We start from the raw sequence: 18,785 nt of genomic DNA on the forward strand, positions 1-18,785 counted from the left end.
GGCAACAAGGGGGAAAGGGCAATGGCGGGACAGTTCAAAACCGCGCGGAGTCAAATGTACTAATGATGGATGGAATTTTTCTTTTTTTTTTTTTTCATTCTTTTTTTTAAAAGTAAGATTAGTGTGGAGAGGATTTGAACGGATGACGATGGTGGATGTGCTGATTGTGTGATGGATCTGATGGGAAAAAAAAAATTAACTTTAAAAAAAAAAAAAAGAAGCCGTAGGAATTAGCGTGATGAGGAGAGTTAGAGAGAAAGGTGTCAAAGAGTGTGAATGTGGGTGTTGCATGTGTGTGCCAGGAAGATGGGAAGAGTATATTGTAATACACTGATCACAAAAATTCCAACACATACACACAGGCACACTCACACATTACAATTCACTCAGCACATACACGCTGATGTATGTACGTATATATGTATTAGTTTATACATAGATATATAAATACATCACCACACTCGCGATTACTTTAATTTGAACTTGTGTAGAATTGTTTTAAAAAAATTTTTTTTTTTTGAATTTTTTTTTTTTTCTTTTTTCAAATAAATACTCACCGGAATTGTAATATTCCTTAAAATAACGTGTCGCCGCGCGCTGGACGATCGAGTAATAGAGGTTGACATACGACGTTGACTGATTCTGTGCGGAGAGCGCCATTTACACCGTGTTTAATTCGCAACTGGTAATATCGCGAGCCGAAAAAAATGTCTGGACGACGTTGTGTGTTGCGTGCGACGTCTCACGCACGCGGGGTTGGGTAGAGTAGTAGGATTGTATTGGAGGGAGCGCGGATAAGAGGGAGAGAGGAAAGGAGAGTGAAAGAGGAGAGAAAGAAATACAACACGAGGCGGGATATATGTAGTATGTTATAATGAAGAGAAAGAATGAGAGAGACAGAGAGAGACGACGGTAACACGACGCGACGTCGACGACGACGACGACGACGACGATCACGACGAGTACGACGGTCTCTCTTAGTTAAATTCACGCAACGCGTCGTCTCGGCATGCCGTGTTATATTCAAAACTCACGACTTATCTCTCCGCTCTCTTTTGGTACCCGCGCCGGTAGACAAACTCGGTAGACTCGGCTGGCCCCCCGAGTGTGTACTCGCCAAGACCGAGACGCTCGCCGCGGCGTTGCCGCACTTCCGTCGCCGGCATAAGCCTGGAGTGGGGACTTCTGGACTGGATTGGGTTTGGGACGTTGGACACGGGATGGAGCGCCGCGCCGCCGTTGCTGCTGCTGCTGCTGCTGCCGCCGCCACTGCTATAGCGGGAAAGAACCAGACACACAATGCACTGGGACGGCAGTAAAAGAGAGACGCAGTACTGTCGATATGACAGAGAAGGAGAACCAGAGTACATATAGAAGGCCGTGGGATGAGAAGCCTGTGGAGCGGAGAAAGAGGCGAATGAGGAGGAGACGTGTAGGAGAAAGAAACTCTGCTGCGCGACTCACTGTTGTCGAGGCGGCGACGACGACGACGGCGGTCGCGGAGGTTGCGGTGGTGCCGGCGGGAATACTAACCCAGGACGTTGTCAGAAGTGAGCGGGTGGACGGACGGTACTGGCAAGAGGGTGGAGGACTAGAGAGGGAGCACCAAGAGTGTAGAGGAGAAGCAAGTCAAGCGAGTTGTCCGTTGGACCGTTCGTGGTAGTAGGGATTCGCCAAGTGAAGGGCGCTCTCGGGGTGATAGGGGCCAGCGGCAGACTCGCGGATAGATCCGCGAGGTGGGCGAGCGAGAGGGGGGCTTTGCTGCTGCTGCTTCTACTCCTGCTGCTGCTGCTGCTTCTCATACTATCTATATATATATATATATATATATATATATATATATATATATATATATATATATATATATATATATATATATATATATATATATATATATATATATATATATATATATATATATATATATATATATATATACTGTATATTCACATATATATATACATATGTACATACAGATAGGCAAAGCAGCGACATGCGAAATGCAGGAAGAGGGAGAGAAAGAGCGCAAGCTACGACTCTGCGCGTCGACAAGAATATAGAGACTATAGACACGGTGGGGGATTTGGCAAACGGCGGGAGGGATTTCCCAGCCGCGACGTGCCCCCTCGATGCGCGCTGCGCTGATGCATCGCGACTCTCTACCTACGGAGTCACATGGTACGCTCGTGCCACGAGTACGAAGCCTCTCCCAAATCAATATCACTCGTTTAAAAAAAAGGAGAGAAAGAGCAAGAGAGAACGAGAGAATTAGAAAGAAAGACAAATGAGTAGAAAGGAATAAAATAAAAAACTAAAGAAAAAAAAATTATATAAAAGCACCAAAGAACGTACCTGTAATCGTCGTCAGAACCTTCGACATGTCCAAAAGTATTAACGACGGTTCTCATGCGCGCGACTCATTTCTCGATTAATAATAATACTATACCGCGTATAGGACATGTACATAAGTCTAGTCCACATGAATTGAAAAGAGCTTTTATCCCTTCTACACAACTACTACTACTACTACTACTACTACTACTATTACTACTATTCTAATACTACTACTCTACAACAAAAACAACTACTATGTACAATTACATATGCGAATCCCTTTCTTTAGGACGTATTAAAGTACGAAGGGACATTACATATAACAACTCTATAGTTATTCAGTGTCTTGACTTTACGCGGTGGATTAGAGGCACGTATTTCCCGCCACTTTCTCAGACTGGCTTCTCCACAAGTTCCCCGTTCACGTCTCTCCGTAGTCGTTTACACTCGGCAGCAGCAGCGGCCGAGCAGAGGCACGAGGGATAGAAACGCACGCGGCTCACCGAGCGGCCGTTCGAGTGTACCTACACGACGAATCATTCTCATCACCACGCGTTCACCTCTACACGAGCTCCCTTAAGTTGGCGGGGGGAATTCGATTTTTGGCAAATTTTTTTTAGCAATTCGTTTGTTCGTCGATTGTTCGTCAATGTTCGCTATAAATAATTATTTGTTCGTTCTTTATTTTTTTTTAAATAAATTTTTAAAAATTTATTTGAAGTTAGCGGTGACTATACTCATTTTCTATCTTTTTTAATTTTTTTTCCATTTATCTTGATTTGTTTGTTAATACCCCACCAAAAATAGCGTTTGTTTGTTTGTTTTTATATTTATAATTAATTATTAAAATTTTAATTATGCCCGTTGATCTAATAGTAGTTGTGCGCATGCGCAAGTGTCTGCTCTAGGTTTAAAATTTTTTATTGTTTTCATTATTATTTATGTTTTAATTAAATTAGTAATCTTATCAAGTAATTATCAAATCCTGTTGATCATCTAGCACATCGTAAGAGTATCCAGGTATTTATCGGAGAGAAATGTCAATAAGCCACAATAAAATATGAAACGAAAGAGTCCTCAAAGAATCTTAGAAAACCACTTTTAATATTATTATTATTATCTTTATTTATTTAATATTTAATACACTCGACTAATTATTTTGTTTTATCAATATTAATTATGTATTAAAAATACTGAAAACATTTTAATGTTATTTTCATTTACTCTTTTATAATTTACCGCTCTGTTTTGTAACTTACGTGGTGTGTCACCTATTATCAAGTATTTTAACTTGCCGTTCAACTAGTATTTTTGTGTTACACAGTTGGTCTCATAAATAGTTGGTAAACCAATTACTAAATTACAAGTATCATCGAAGTCAATAATAAATAAATATAATATTGGAGCAGGTTTGTAAAATTAAACTAATAATTAATTATTTATTTAATATTAGAGTAGACTTATACAATTGAAGTTATTAATTATTCATTTGCGCAATTTTTATAAATTTATATTTTGCGTCTACATTGAGACTCAAAATAACTTAGCCTAAGAAATTTGATGAAAATTTTAATTAATATTTATTATTAAACATCATTTTATAATTAAAGATGTTTTTCTAATTTTTTTTTTTTTTTTTTTTTTTTTTTTTTTCCAAATATTAAAATTTTTTTTATTTTTCAGTTTTGAAAACAATATTTTTATACCACTTATCAAAATGGAGCTCAACTCTATAATGTTTCACCAATCGGATGTGATTCTTTCATCTAATCTCCAACATTATTTGTCCTTCATTTATATGTAAGTATATTACCATTAATTATTAGTATTATTATCAATAAGTTTTTGAACTCTGAAAATTTTTTGATCAGTACCCTGATTAAGAAAAATGATTTGCTTGATGTTGAGTGTATATCTATATATTAGTCGATTCAAATTGTTTTGAATCATTCCAAATTATTTTTGTTGATCAGGGTAACAGTTATATTTTATGATTATATTATTATATCGATTATTTTTTCTATACAGAGTTGACTAGAGAGGCTATGCAAACTGGAATCCGGGATGTAGACTCACTGAGTCACTGGTGATAATTGGTACAGTAGATAATATAAGTTGATCGTTGATGATGGACCGATCGGAAAGAGTTTTTTGGCTATTGAGACTATTATTAATTAAGAGCGTTTCGATTATGCTGGTGCGGAGAAGAAAAAGTTCTGTATCTACATTGCTATCGGTCAAATGAGATCTACAGTAACTTGGATCGTGAAAATAGTGACGGCACTGCTATTAACTATTCTATCATCGTATTCGATACCGTGTCTGATGCTGCTCTTTTCTTACACTTTTTTGCCATGTGCCATGGCAGAACTTTTTTTTTGTGACAACGGCAAACATGTCTTCATTATTTATGATGATTTGTCAAAATCGGTAATTGCTTACCATTAAATACTTTTATTTTTGAGACGACCTTTAGGAAATGATGCTTAGCCTCGTCATGTATTCTATATTCATTCTCGTTTTCTTGAAAGAGCAGTAAAATCCATTAAATGTACATAAATAATTGGTGAGTGAAATGAATAATTTATTAAATGAAAAACATGAATAAAATACGTTATTAAATAATCATATGATATTAGAGTTCGGACCGTCAATAATTTCCAGATGTTTCATCAAAAAAATAATAGTTAAAAAAAAATGCCTTTAGTTTTCCAAATTTTCAGTTAAGTATTTATAATTTTTTTCATAAATAATTCGTAAAAACAGATCAAAAATCATTATATAACTGTCAGTTTTTATTACTGAGTAGTATGACATTGAAATTCATAGGCCTCGACCATTTTTGGATATTTTGGAAAATGAATTATTTAAAGAAAAAGTTGTTTTTTGGAATATCTAGATGTATACGTTTTTATTAAAAGTTTTTTATAAATTTTTTCTGAAAAAACAACAAAATTATTATGTTTATTTGTTTCTATTGCTGAGTAGTAAATACGAATCATATTTTTTGTTAATAAAAGAATTTTGTTTTAAGTTTGATTCAGAATTACAATAACCAAGTTAGTTTTTCCATCCATCATGGCAAAATACGAGGACTCGTCAAATTACTTTAATCATCCATGGGATCCAATGACTTTGAGGCATACGTAAACATAGTTGCATTTCAACAAGGTAAATTTTAAATTGTTTATGAACCTGACATTTACAATCTAATGATAATCATATTTGTTTTAGCAAGTAAATTATATCAAGAAAAAATTTATTTTTTAATTCAACTTATAAATATTCAATTTTGACATGTATCCATTTCATAAATTTTTTTCTTTATTATAATTTATTTATTCAAAAAGAAAAAAAATTGTTTATTACATGTCTATACCAGTAAGATAAAAAAAGTCTCAGATCATTGTAATTGTTGGCTGAGGCGAAGCTGAGGCTGACAAACTTGTGATCTGAGACTTTTTGTATTTTACTGGCCTAGGTATCATAGTTTTAAACATTTTTCTTCGCTCGGCTTGCAGTGGCCTTGTAACTTCATCATGAACTTCAAAACGAGTATCCCGGCATCGAAAATTAATAAAAACAGAACCTTTGTCCCCAGGATTGTTTTCGATGTAACCAAAAATAGGATTATTGCACACTTTACTTTTGCACTTGCCAATAAATGTCGCATAATAATTTCCATTTTCATGAATTGTGCCTTTTTTAAATACAAAGGCACACGGTAGTTCAAACTGATGCCATAATTCAAAGGCAATAGTGTCAGTCCACACTTTCGGCTGTAACCTAGGATTTTTACAACTATTGTCTTTTTTATACATACATTCCCAAACACCTCTAGCAATTTCAACATGAAAACATGGAACATCATCCCGCTCTTTAGCATATAGTTTATTAAAATAATCCTTATCGCTATTATCATCACTGTCATCATTATCATTATTATCATTGCTGTCATTGTCATCATCATCATTATTACTATAAGTGAATTTTTTCTTAATTATTTGGGAAAAATATCCACATTCTTTTCTTGCTCTAGTCAAAATCCCCCTACGATTGTCTTTTATGTTGGTCCTAACTGCTGCAGTATTCCATTTACCCACAAATTCTGGTTCCTTGGACATTTTCGACCATACCTCAGCAGAGTATGCTGGCAAGGTATCTGAACAGAAGTAGCTCATATATCTTTTTATAACAGCTATTGAGTCCTCATCTGATACAAGCAGTGGTCTCGGCATTATTGAGTTAATGATTGATAAAACCTGAAATGAAAAGAAAAAAAAAATTAATTGACGTCCATACAGCATCAATTTATTTTTTACTTAAAATAATAATTTAAGTTAATATATTTAAGCAAATAATCCGTTTACCACAATTTAAGTTAAGTGATCAACGTAGAAAATAATATTTATTTTATTATAAATAATTATTATGTAAAAATAATTGTTATAAATAATTATTATATAATAATTATTTATAAAAGAAAGGAATTAAAATGTTTTCGTCAGCCTGATTACTATGCATCTAATAAATATTTTAATAAATAAATATTTCCTTGGATTAGATTTTAGAAATAATAGGTTGTATCACCTAATTTATCGACTGATAATAACCCAAGTGTCACACTTGCCTTTGTGACATCTATAAGATATCCCTGATAGCCAGGGTGGCGACCTGCCGCCAAGTTGGCCTTTCCATAAATTGATCGCAACTTTCCAAGAGACTTGTCGACAACTTGTAGTCAATACAGTTACAAAAGCTGAAAGTTGTCGACAACTCGTCGTCAAGTTGTTCGCAACTCATTTACACCAACTTTCTCGTCAGTAACTCTGGCTATCAGGAATCAGTTTTTAGGCAATTTTGTGCTACATCGATAAGGCACCAACATGTTGACAAAACGATCAGAAATTTATGTCACCGAAAAAATATCTACTTAAAAGACTTGACACAAATGACGACAAAAAGTGAAAAATTACAAATAGTAGCTAATAAGTCATCTAAACGACTTTTTAATTGACATAAGACAGGAAAAACAACACAAATTTTCGCTCCGGGACTAACATTTGCATGTTGTATTTACACCGAAAAAGGTGACTTTGAGACAAAAGAAAATTTGCTTTATCCTTTTAAAGACATCTTAAAGTTGGGTGTATGTTACTTGGGAATTAATTATTTCTAATAGAATTTGATTTAAATATTTAATTTTACTATGTGCAAAAAAAAAAAAAAAATTATTAATGATAATTTTTTTACTGTTTGCAAAACTAGCTACTTACCAATAAACTCCAATTAATAATTTTGCTGAACTTTTCCTTGTTGTCACTGGGAAAATTCATCTTAAAAAGGTGTTCGAATAAATAAAAAAATCTGAAATTAATAACAATAAAATAATTAATCAGTTCCCACGATGCCTAAAACGGAATTAAAACGTTCCGATCATAAAATTAAAAACGATGTAATTTTAAAGAGAAATTTTTATTTATTACTTAAAATTGGGCGCTTTCCATACATAAAAATCGCAATCAAACAATACGCAAACATAAGTTTGAATATTCTTAATGCATATCTTTATATATGCAAATAAATCCTGATTTCCCTCGTTTACAGCATCGGGCGTAAACGGCTGGGCCGATTTCGCTAATTCTTTTTTTGTTGTATCTGTTATTATCAGGTCGGCTAGTAAAATTATAAATATAAATTTCAGCTTGAAATAATTAACAATTCAATAAACTGTGACTTCTATAATAACATTTGAACTACTCCAAGAATCGCCAAGATCATAAATACTTACACATTTATAATTAAAAAATAAAATGATGTAAAAATTATTAATAGCAGTACTAATAATTAATGGTAATATACTTACATATAAATGAAGGACAAATAATGTTGGAGATTAGATGAAAGAATCACATCCGATTGGTGAAACATTATAGAGTTGAGCTCCATTTTGATAAGTGGTATAAAAATATTGTTTTCAAAACTGAAAAATAAAAAAAATTTTAATATTTGGAAAAAAAAAAAAAAAAAAAAAAAAAAAAAAATTAGAAAAACATCTTTAATTATAAAATGATGTTTAATAATAAATATTAATTAAAATTTTCATCAAATTTCTTAGGCTAAGTTATTTTGAGTCTCAATGTAGACGCAAAATATAAATTTATAAAAATTGCGCAAATGAATAATTAATAACTTCAATTGTATAAGTCTACTCTAATATTAAATAAATAATTAATTATTAGTTTAATTTTACAAACCTGCTCCAATATTATATTTATTTATTATTGACTTCGATGATACTTGTAATTTAGTAATTGGTTTACCAACTATTTATGAGACCAACTGTGTAACACAAAAATACTAGTTGAACGGCAAGTTAAAATACTTGATAATAGGTGACACACCACGTAAGTTACAAAACAGAGCGGTAAATTATAAAAGAGTAAATGAAAATAACATTAAAATGTTTTCAGTATTTTTAATACATAATTAATATTGATAAAACAAAATAATTAGTCGAGTGTATTAAATATTAAATAAATAAAGATAATAATAATAATATTAAAAGTGGTTTTCTAAGATTCTTTGAGGACTCTTTCGTTTCATATTTTATTGTGGCTTATTGACATTTCTCTCCGATAAATACCTGGATACTCTTACGATGTGCTAGATGATCAACAGGATTTGATAATTACTTGATAAGATTACTAATTTAATTAAAACATAAATAATAATGAAAACAATAAAAAATTTTAAACCTAGAGCAGACACTTGCGCATGCGCACAACTACTATTAGATCAACGGGCATAATTAAAATTTTAATAATTAATTATAAATATAAAAACAAACAAACAAACGCTATTTTTGGTGGGGTATTAACAAACAAATCAAGATAAATGGAAAAAAAATTAAAAAAGATAGAAAATGAGTATAGTCACCGCTAACTTCAAATAAATTTTTAAAAATTTATTTAAAAAAAAATAAAGAACGAACAAATAATTATTTATAGCGAACATTGACGAACAATCGACGAACAAACGAATTGCTAAAAAAAATTTGCCAAAAATCGAATTCCCCCCGCCAACTTAAGGGAGCTCTCTACACGCGCGCAAAAACCTCTTTCTGTACATTACATATACTTTACTCTTCCTTCTCTTTCCTTCAGCTTCGCGGGCTCCCGCCGTCACCAGTACAACTATCATCTCTACACATGCCCACACATACATATTACATATTACATTATATATATATAAAGCAATGACTGCCCTCTTGCTTATATACTCCCGATCTCATTTTACGCGCTCCCTCAGTCAGATCACTCGATTCTATCCTATAGTATATACTAACTATATAAATATAATATATAGGTATATAAAGAGCAAGTATATACATGTTGCGTGAATGGTGCTGTTTGTTACGACCTTGCGGCAAGGTGGAATATGCCTGCTTTTTTTCCATCACTCTATATACTGAACACTACTCTCTGATCCCCACAGATGCGCCACGAGATACACCCGAGATAGTCCATCTATGCAGACCACGGCGAAATTCATTTCCAGGATATTTATTTTTTATTTTATTGTTGAAAAAGATTGTTTTATATTTTATTCTCTTTTTTTTTTTTCTTTCAGATTAATTTCAATGTTATCCTCTGCATCGATAACCTCTTGCCCGGCAATTTTTCGTCCGTTACCCATTGCCAATATATTATTTTATTTTTATTATATATATACTTGTATTCAAATGAAAAAATATATACCGTTAAATTCTATGGTTTAATTTTTAAATAAATTATTCTAAAATAATATCGAATGACTCGTTGGAGGATTTGGTTTTGCGAAATATAAAAAATTTGTTTTTTTTTTTTTTTTTCCGCGAAAAAAAAAGGTACGCACTGACCAAAGTCTTTTGAATACTGCAATAAATTTAAACTCAACAATATGTGTAACATTTACATAAGATCCGCTGCTGCCGTAAATGTTACTGATGCCATTAAATTTTACTCATGTCACGGATAAAATCTTAAACACATGTATTTTTAACTCTCATTTGGTATATATATATATATTTTTAATGATATTTTAAATAATTTATTTCATTGAATTTAAACCGTGAGAAAATTTCATTGATAAATCCGGATATTTATGCACTTAAGTACCAACTAAATTTTCACTTCTGTTTAATACTCAATTTAAAATAAAATCCATCAAGTAATTAATCGCTATCGAGTTATTTAATAATAATCCATCGGATCAAAATTCAAATATAAATATTATTTTTTTTTTTTTTTAAATTTAAATATCTCGACGTACGGTTTTATTTATCTAGTTAAATTTACGGAGTAATATTTTATTCTTTTGTTCATTGTTGTATTATATTTAAAAGTAAGAGAGAAATAAATATAAATAAATAAAAGAAAAGAAAAAAAAATAAAGTAGCCAAACATTATGCAAATGATTGGTGGTGAAGATATATAGGAGACAATATGTAACCTTGACGAGTTTATTGGTGAGTGAACTTGGAGTCGAGTGTCGCCTAGACCTCTCAAGCATTCCCGAGTAAACCGTCAGAGTCCCAAAGGGGCGCCGTGGGGAGGAGGAGGAGGTGAAAGAGGAGTCAGACGAGGTGGTGGAGTTGAGTGTAGTCATTGCGCGATGAGTCGCAACGACCACTGCCCTAAATTCAAAACTCAACTTCTCACTGCACAATATATATACATGTACATATATACAAGCATATTCTCCAAGTTTTGACTCTCACTGCATACACAACATACATACATACATATATATGTATGAGTATATATATATGTATATGTATACAATAAGCCGACGTATCCCAATAAGATACTGCTCAAGGTCGCAAGGATGTAAACAAACATTATGTCCGTAAAAAAAAATGACATAAAAATGTGTTTTTTTTTTCTTGAAAAAAAAAAAAGTTATAAAAAAGTATAAAATGAAAATTAAATGTAAGATATCTTGCGCAGATGAGTTTAGAGCGCAGCTGCAAGTGCTGGGCACTGATAGGATGGACGCCTGCAACCGGGGTGTAATGGCCTAAACCTAAAATCGATACACTAGCGAAGAAAAACGTCGGCGGATGCCCCGGGAGATAAATGGCCGCTCATTGGAAACCCTTCTACCTCTCTCTCTCCGCTACTCCTGTCGGATCCGAGCGCGAGACTCGCACTACTCTCCCCTCGCGGACCCCACCGCCCCTCGGCAACCTATCCGGACCTGCCTGGACTAACGCTCTCTCGCCCGAGTCCCGTCCGCGGCTTTGCGTTTTTTTTCCTTCGCTCTCTTTTCTCTTCGTCCTCCACACCGCCTCATCCGAGTCCTCGTCCTCATCCTCATCCTCATCCTACTCTTCTTCCTTCCTCTTCACCATCCTCGTACACTTTTTACTCCATACCCTTTTTTCTACCTTCAATTCGCTGGACCAGGCAAACGTTCACTTCGCCATGCTATAGAGTAACGAGGAACTCTTTTATATACTATAGATCTATAGATATACAGATGGATGGATGGATAGATGGATATATATGTGTGCACATAATATTGATGAAACTCAAAAGTGTCGAGGTAAAGTCAACGAAATGGGAAATACATAGACAGAAAAAAAACTAATATGAAATAAAGAAAGAAATGAAGAAGAAGGAGAAAAAAAAGGATGATGACTTGAACCCAAAAACAACACGAGTTAAGTGTGCGAATAGAAAACGTCGAGGTTGGTTTTAAGATACTCAGTGTCGTTTTTGTACTTGACTGTATATATATACTATAAGCACGAGATGTCTATATTTATCCGACGAATGCAATATTTGGATCTGCACGTACATACATATACATGAATGTACGTCGTCCCGTCGCCTGGTTCAAGTTAAGAGCAAGAGAATCATCGAGAATCCCATCGCCCCACGGACGGAAGGAGAGTGAGATATATAAAACAAGTTGAAGATAGTCGTATAGTCTTAGCACTTGGATTTATATACATATATAAATATCTATCTGTCTATATGTATATGTATATATATAGGTATATGTATATGCATCAGAGAAGCAGCGCGGATGCTCTTGTAAGCGTCGCAGGCGTGGTTCCTTGCCCTCTGTCGCGACGTATTTATATCTAACGAGCGGCAGCGCGAACGAATGTGCATCGGACTCGTTTGCCGGACCGAGAAACAGCACGGGCATGCAACTAACATCGCGAGTGTGTATAAGAATATTTATATATATACAAAGTAGAGAGCAGAGGCTGAAGGAGAGAGATGTAATGAGGATTAAGTGAAGAAAGAGTAAGAGGAGAGAAGTAGATGATGTAGATGGAGAGACGTTTGGTAGTTGTATAGAGCTCGAGAATCCCGCGAGAAGCCGGCGTGCCGGACGCACCCTCGTGTGCTGCTGCAGTGAGCAGCAGCAGCTCTCGCTACGCTCCGCTGAGCGTCTCTCCTTTTGCACTTTTTTACCTCACATTTCCTCTTTGCCGCCGATAATTCATGAGCAATGACGCGCTTCTTGGACTTTCTTTCATACAAACTATCGTCATTACAGCCACTCATACTCTCACACACATACACACATACACACACACACACACACATATGTAGTGTAGATATAGACATACTTATATTTAATACAGACTCAAGGTAAAGTTTGTGCAAGATAATGTATAACCATTCATTTCTCACTTATTCAAAAGTCTTTACGGGTGACCTAATTTAAAATTATCTTCCCCCAATGGATCTACATTAAATGACAAAGAGTTTGATGATATTAGGGTTAAATATATATGCATAAAATATGAATTAAAAATAAATAATTAATTAATTAATAAGATATTTAAAATAATAATAACTGAATGATGGAACGGTTTGATGATGACGGTGATGGTGATAAAATAATTTAATATAGACATTTTGTCTCTGTTGATCGTTGATGCTATTATCACTATCGGTGTTGCTCTTTTACACTCTTTGTGTATGTATCAGTATATATAACCAATGAATCGAGGAGGGTGCAAATGACGGCAGCCCGTTGCGCACTTTCATTTGGTCGGTGTGCTCTTCGGTGTATTGCCAAATATCAAAAATGACACTTGTTGCGCGTGTTAAAGTGGACCGAGTGATGACGGTGAACCGAATGGGAGAGAGGGCACGGGGCAGCGGCAGCCAGTTTAGTTGATGAAAATTGAATTTTAAAGCGAGCCCACAAACCATCACACAGTAAAGCCTACAAAGCCCGTTACCCGCTATGAAAGCTCGCCATACATCCACACATGGATTTATATTTATAGTTTGTTTGTATATACATAAAATGTACAACGGTGTTTTTATGCACCAATACACGTATTATAGGTATCGGGTGCAACGAGTATCGCAATGACGATGATAAATTGGGTGGAATAAAATCGGGAAGCTTTAAAAGGGATCAAGTTGAATAAAAAAGACGCGAAAAATAGATAAAATAAAAATCAGAAATAGGTAGACGGAAGAAAAAAAAAAAAAATATAAAAGAATAAGAAAAAATAATAGAAAAAAAAAAAAAAAAAAAAAAAAAAAAAAAAAATTGAATGGAAGAAAAAAGTAGACGAAAAAAATCTGAAGGGATGAAAAAAAAGTTAAATAAAATGAAAAAAAGTCGAGTAATTCGGTCGATGCGCGGAGTTTTCGCGCGGGCTAAGTTCGTCGCCCTACGATTCATCCCACTCTCTCCGTCAGAGCGCGGGGGCAAGTGTATCCCCCGACATCCCCCCAGCCACGAGGGAGCACTTGCACCCCCGCTGCCACCGTCACCCACCACCGTCGTCGTCGCAGCCGTCGCAACCGCCGTCTGTATGCCCACGTCTCTCTTTCTCCCTCTCAAACGATACCGTTTTTTTCCTCTTTCTCTTACGCGTCTTCCTCTTTTGGTTTAATACAACTTCTCTCGCTCACTCTCTTGCTTCTCTACTTCGCTGTATTCTTGGCGTTTCGCGCGATGCAAGGTCAACAAACTTTATTCCGATAAAAAAAATAACAAACTAAATAATAAAAAAATAAAGAAAGAAAAGTAAGAAAAAAAAGTAAATCAAATAAAAATAAATATAACAAGAGTAATGGGGAGGAAAAAAAAATAATAAAATTAAAAAAAAATAAGTAGTAAAGAGTAATAAAAAATATAAGTTGAGAATTGCGCTTGGAATTGTAACACAGTGTTGCGAAAAAAGAAAAAATAAAAAAAAAAAAAAAAGAAAAAGAGGAGATTGTATTTTAAAGGGCCACAATTATACTCTTTTGCTCATCTTTCTCATCTTACAACTCATTTATCGTTTCCTCTATACGCAGGCTAAAAAATAATAATAAAAAAGATTGTTGATAAAAAAGATATCATTATCCTTTACTACTTACTATATTATCCAATAGTTTTAATCTACAATAATAATAATAATAATAATACCCAAAATAAAAAGAAATGATGAAAATGACGATGGCTGCAAATAAAATTCAATGATTGCAACCAATTGTTATTGAATTATATCCTCAAAATAACTCAATGCACTGGTTGGTTATTGGTACGTTAAATGTAATTTTAATTTAAAGAGTAAAACATCATTGACATGCACTTTGGTCGTTTTTTATGGGTCATTCTCCAGCGTGAGTGTAGTACAGACTTGAGTCGAGAATTGCAAGGCTAAAATTAAGAGGCTCTGTACTGGTACGCTCTCAAAAGTGAATATTCACGGGTAGGTTAGCCCAAGGGCCCTCCTCCATCTCTCCTCTTGTTCTTCTTCTTCTGGTCCTTCTCTTCTTAAACTTGTTGTTTTTCTTTATCTTAACTTGTTCTCTCTTACAGTCTCTCTAGCTCTCTTGCTCCATACATACAATAAACTCTTTACTGTGTTATGTTTTAGTTGTTTGCGTGTGAGCAGACCCTCGTCTGACAAACTCCAGTATATCTGTCTACTTGCGGTTGACTCTCGTTTCTCACCACATTTTCTTCCTCACCCACTTTACGTTAATTTTAGCGAAAATTTAATTAATGTACGTCCATAGATCATTATCACCTCTCTATAATTTAAACCACGAGAATCATAATAAAAAATGTCATCGTAATTATTATTAAATAATTTTATCCCAGGTACTTATAACCTCGTTATAAAAAATATTTAATAAAAAAATCTGTTGATTGGTAGCGTAGAGATTAAGACCGCCAGTTGCACGCAATACATTTAGGTGAATGTTATTAGTGTACAAGACATTCGACTTGTGCGTTTGGCGCCTTCTTCTTTCATTCTCGTCTCACAACACATAAAACATAATATATAGACATTTATATATATATATATATATATATATATATATATATATATATATATATATATATATATATATATATATATATATATATATATATATATATATATATATGTGTGTATATATTGGTTTTAATCTTCCTCAGTCTTGGTAAGTATATCTCTCGGAGGAACGCAACAGCAGAAGCAACTCCTCTGGTTGCTCGTTCGTCCGGAGTCTGGACGACCTTGACCACGGACACAGATGAAAGAAACGCGAGGCAAAGGCAAAAAGTTGTTTGTATCACAAATGGCCGAGCGTATGTATATATATATGTATGTATTGCGGGTTTTTTATTTTATGTATATACTTATATACACATGGAATATAAATACATATAGTATAAACAAGTAAAATCAATGATTGGGTTTCGTTGAAGAAATACGCTGAGTAAGACAAGTGCAATTAATAACTCATTCGCGTGTTTTCTACGCGCGTCCACTCGCACTAACTTACACCGTGGTGAAGGTTAGGCCGTTCTTCGATCGTAGGTCGTCGTCGCCGTACTCATTGCTCATTTTTTATTTATTTTTTAAACTTATTATAATATTTTTACATACATGTACGTACAGCAAAGTAATCATAAAAGTTTTCAGCTGGAGATTTTTCTATTTGCACTGGCAGATACTGCATCAAGAGAGCATATGTATAGGGGCGGAAATGAATCCCGGTAATTATGGCCATGGCGTTGATTTGTTCACGTGTCTGTTCGTGACGTCAAAATTACTGGTTCGTTTGAAGAGAAGATATTTGTAGGTGTGATTTTCTTTACAACTGGTTTACCATCCTGCTGTATTTATTTTAAATATAAATATATTAATATATAAATATCAGATGTTATACTTATCGGGTAACTTGCATATGCACTCTGATCATACATGTATGTATATAATGTACGTCAAAACGAGCTACTCTTATAAAAGCGTTACGCGATCCAGGAACTGAGAATCTTATTTATTATTTTTTAAAATTTTTTTTCTCCAGTTCAATACGCCCTCTTCCGTTCATCTAATTTTTATGATACACTGTCATTAATCGTCAGCCTATCCTCGGTACATGAGTTAAATAAAACTCACGGATATGACGGACTTAAATATAAAGCAGTGTCTAATGGAATCTAGCAGGCCTACGCCCAAGTGTCCATACGATGGATGGAGCGAAGCATAAGATGGGTGAGCTAGTAGGGCGCTAAAAAAATGAATTTATAATTTTTAATGAGAGAGTTAACGTGCATATGCGAAACCGGTTCAGCTCTTGGCATATCATGGAGCTTTGGATGAAGAATCTTCTTGATCGCAACTACTCTACACTCCTACCGTGTAAGTTAACGGAAGCCGCAAGAGCAGTAAGTTATTTTTGTTAGTCGTTTGTTGTTTTACAGCTTTTATTTTTTATTATTTTTACAATATATATACATATATATATATATATCCATACATTTTTTTATTAGTCACTTTGGCTTTTTATCCATGCAAAGTCGACGATCCGAGCGCCGTTGCTGCAGCAGCAACCGCATCTCGATGGATAAAATCCGATAAAAATGACAAAGCCGTTAGGTTAGGCGCGCCGAGCGAAACTCACAAGTCCTATCTCTTTTACTCTTCACTCCCTCTTTTACTCTTTTTACTTTAAACATTTATTTTTCTCTCTTTAACTTGCTCTCACACTACACTCTTTCATTTATGTACTTCCTTTCTCATCCAGCCGTCGCGCGCCGATGATATTCAGCGCACAAGAAACGGCCCCAGGTGTGCTCTCAATATCGGTCTATCAATAGACCGATCAAACGATCATCGACTAACGTATCAAAAAATTATATCAAATCTTTTTAATACCCTTTTTATATACGCATTCATCCTCTTAATACACACATCCATCCATCCATAAATATATATATTTATAGATATATGTGTGCATATAATAACTGCATGTATGTACTAAATATTTTAGATACATTTAATACTTCTTATTATTACTTGTTAATATATACATGTATATATACATATTTTTTAATCTTTAATATCTTGTAGATGATTGTCAGTCGTGAAAGCGTACATATGATTGAGGAAAGTCGGGTAAATGATCTTAGATCGTCCTCTTGAATCCTCTTGGTTCGTCGTTGTGATAAGTGGCAATCTAGCTTTATGAACTAAATCTCTCTTGAAAGGTAGATTACATACACTTACACATATTTAAATATATGTATGTCTATGCACATGTGTACAGAAATAGTTTATCTTAACACTTGCTAATGCACACGGAAACGAACGAATTTTAAAAATTATTTTCTTGTTAGATGAATATGTATTAGCTGATGGCCAGATTATTTTAAATAAAATGATGTGTGATGCAGAGTAGCGTATCAGAAGTAAATAAAAAAGTTCAAACGAGATTGCAGTTAATTTTAAATGAAATAGTGGATGCACGGTTGTAATGTATATCGATATGTGTAATTATACATTTAATATTTCTTCTTTGCAGAAAAAGGCAAGTTGACGAGTGTGAACTGGGTTTGCTGCTGGTTTCTGTTGTATGCCAGCGGTAAAATAAAAAAGGATTTAAAAGAAAAAAATAAGAAATGGCAAAAGAGAGATAGAGAATAAATGAAAGATGACTAGTCTTAAGACGGTCAAGAGTCTGAGGGATGAGATGAAATGACGATGGGGGAAAAATAGCGTGTATATATATTTATATATATGATGTTTTATTATAGTTGTATGCAAGTGTGTATAACCAGAGTGTTGCAGAGCCAGCATCCCAAGATATTCTTGGGAGAGCCATCATCAGAGAGTGCGATGCAACAACTGTCTCCATCCGTCATGTACCCGTCGACCTGCTCCACCACGGCCACTCTTACATTAGATTATGAGCCTCCATGGTCTTTGCAATCCAAGTGCTTGATGCTTGTCTGCATTCAAGTCTTTTTTTAAATTTTCTATTGTTAAATAACAAACATCATTATATTTTTAAATGGAGTTTAGATTTTTGGAAGAAGAAGAAAAAAAAAAGTTGAGATCAGATGCTGGGCATTTAAATGGACATTAATATGAATATTAATATAAAACAAGTTGAGTTAGTTTTATGTATTTAGAGTTTGAGGTAAAAAGAAGAAGA

General features: G+C 34.1%; 1 protein-coding gene and 1 long non-coding RNA gene across 15 annotated transcripts in view; one reads left to right on the top strand and one right to left on the bottom strand.

Moving 5' to 3' along the window:
* The window catches only part of LOC103573160 (myeloid zinc finger 1), a 36,166-nt gene that overhangs the window by 11,804 nt on the left and 5,577 nt on the right, over nt 1–18,785 (bottom strand). For 2 of the 11 annotated variants that reach the window (XM_053741272.1, XM_053741269.1), the window contains exon 1: nt 2,353–2,742. The exons of 5 other annotated variants lie outside the window; for them this stretch is intronic. In XM_053741272.1, coding sequence (XP_053597247.1) covers nt 2,353–2,380 — 28 coding nt within the window. In that variant the 5' untranslated portion in view covers nt 2,381–2,742. Of the gene's footprint in view, nt 1–557; nt 1,092–1,533; nt 1,560–2,352; nt 2,743–18,785 lie in introns of those variants that run through there. 4 more of the 11 variants (XM_053741273.1, XM_008552106.3, XM_053741270.1 and 1 more) reach the window with 3 other exon arrangements.
* Nucleotides 3,640–6,597, top strand: LOC128668391 (uncharacterized). 4 transcript variants are annotated; one of them, XR_008404133.1, is made up of 5 exons: nt 3,640–3,743; nt 4,018–4,134; nt 4,363–4,900; nt 4,974–5,505; nt 5,569–6,597. It is a non-coding gene; the product is annotated as an uncharacterized LOC128668391 (long non-coding RNA). The 4 variants fall into 4 exon arrangements; XR_008404134.1 differs by having other exon boundaries at nt 4,974–5,056; nt 5,369–6,597; XR_008404132.1 differs by having other exon boundaries at nt 3,641–3,743; nt 4,974–6,597.

The sequence above is a fragment of the Microplitis demolitor genome, chromosome 8 (genome assembly GCF_026212275.2).
Source record: "Microplitis demolitor isolate Queensland-Clemson2020A chromosome 8, iyMicDemo2.1a, whole genome shotgun sequence".
In the NCBI taxonomy this organism is placed as follows: Eukaryota; Metazoa; Arthropoda; class Insecta; order Hymenoptera; family Braconidae; genus Microplitis; species Microplitis demolitor.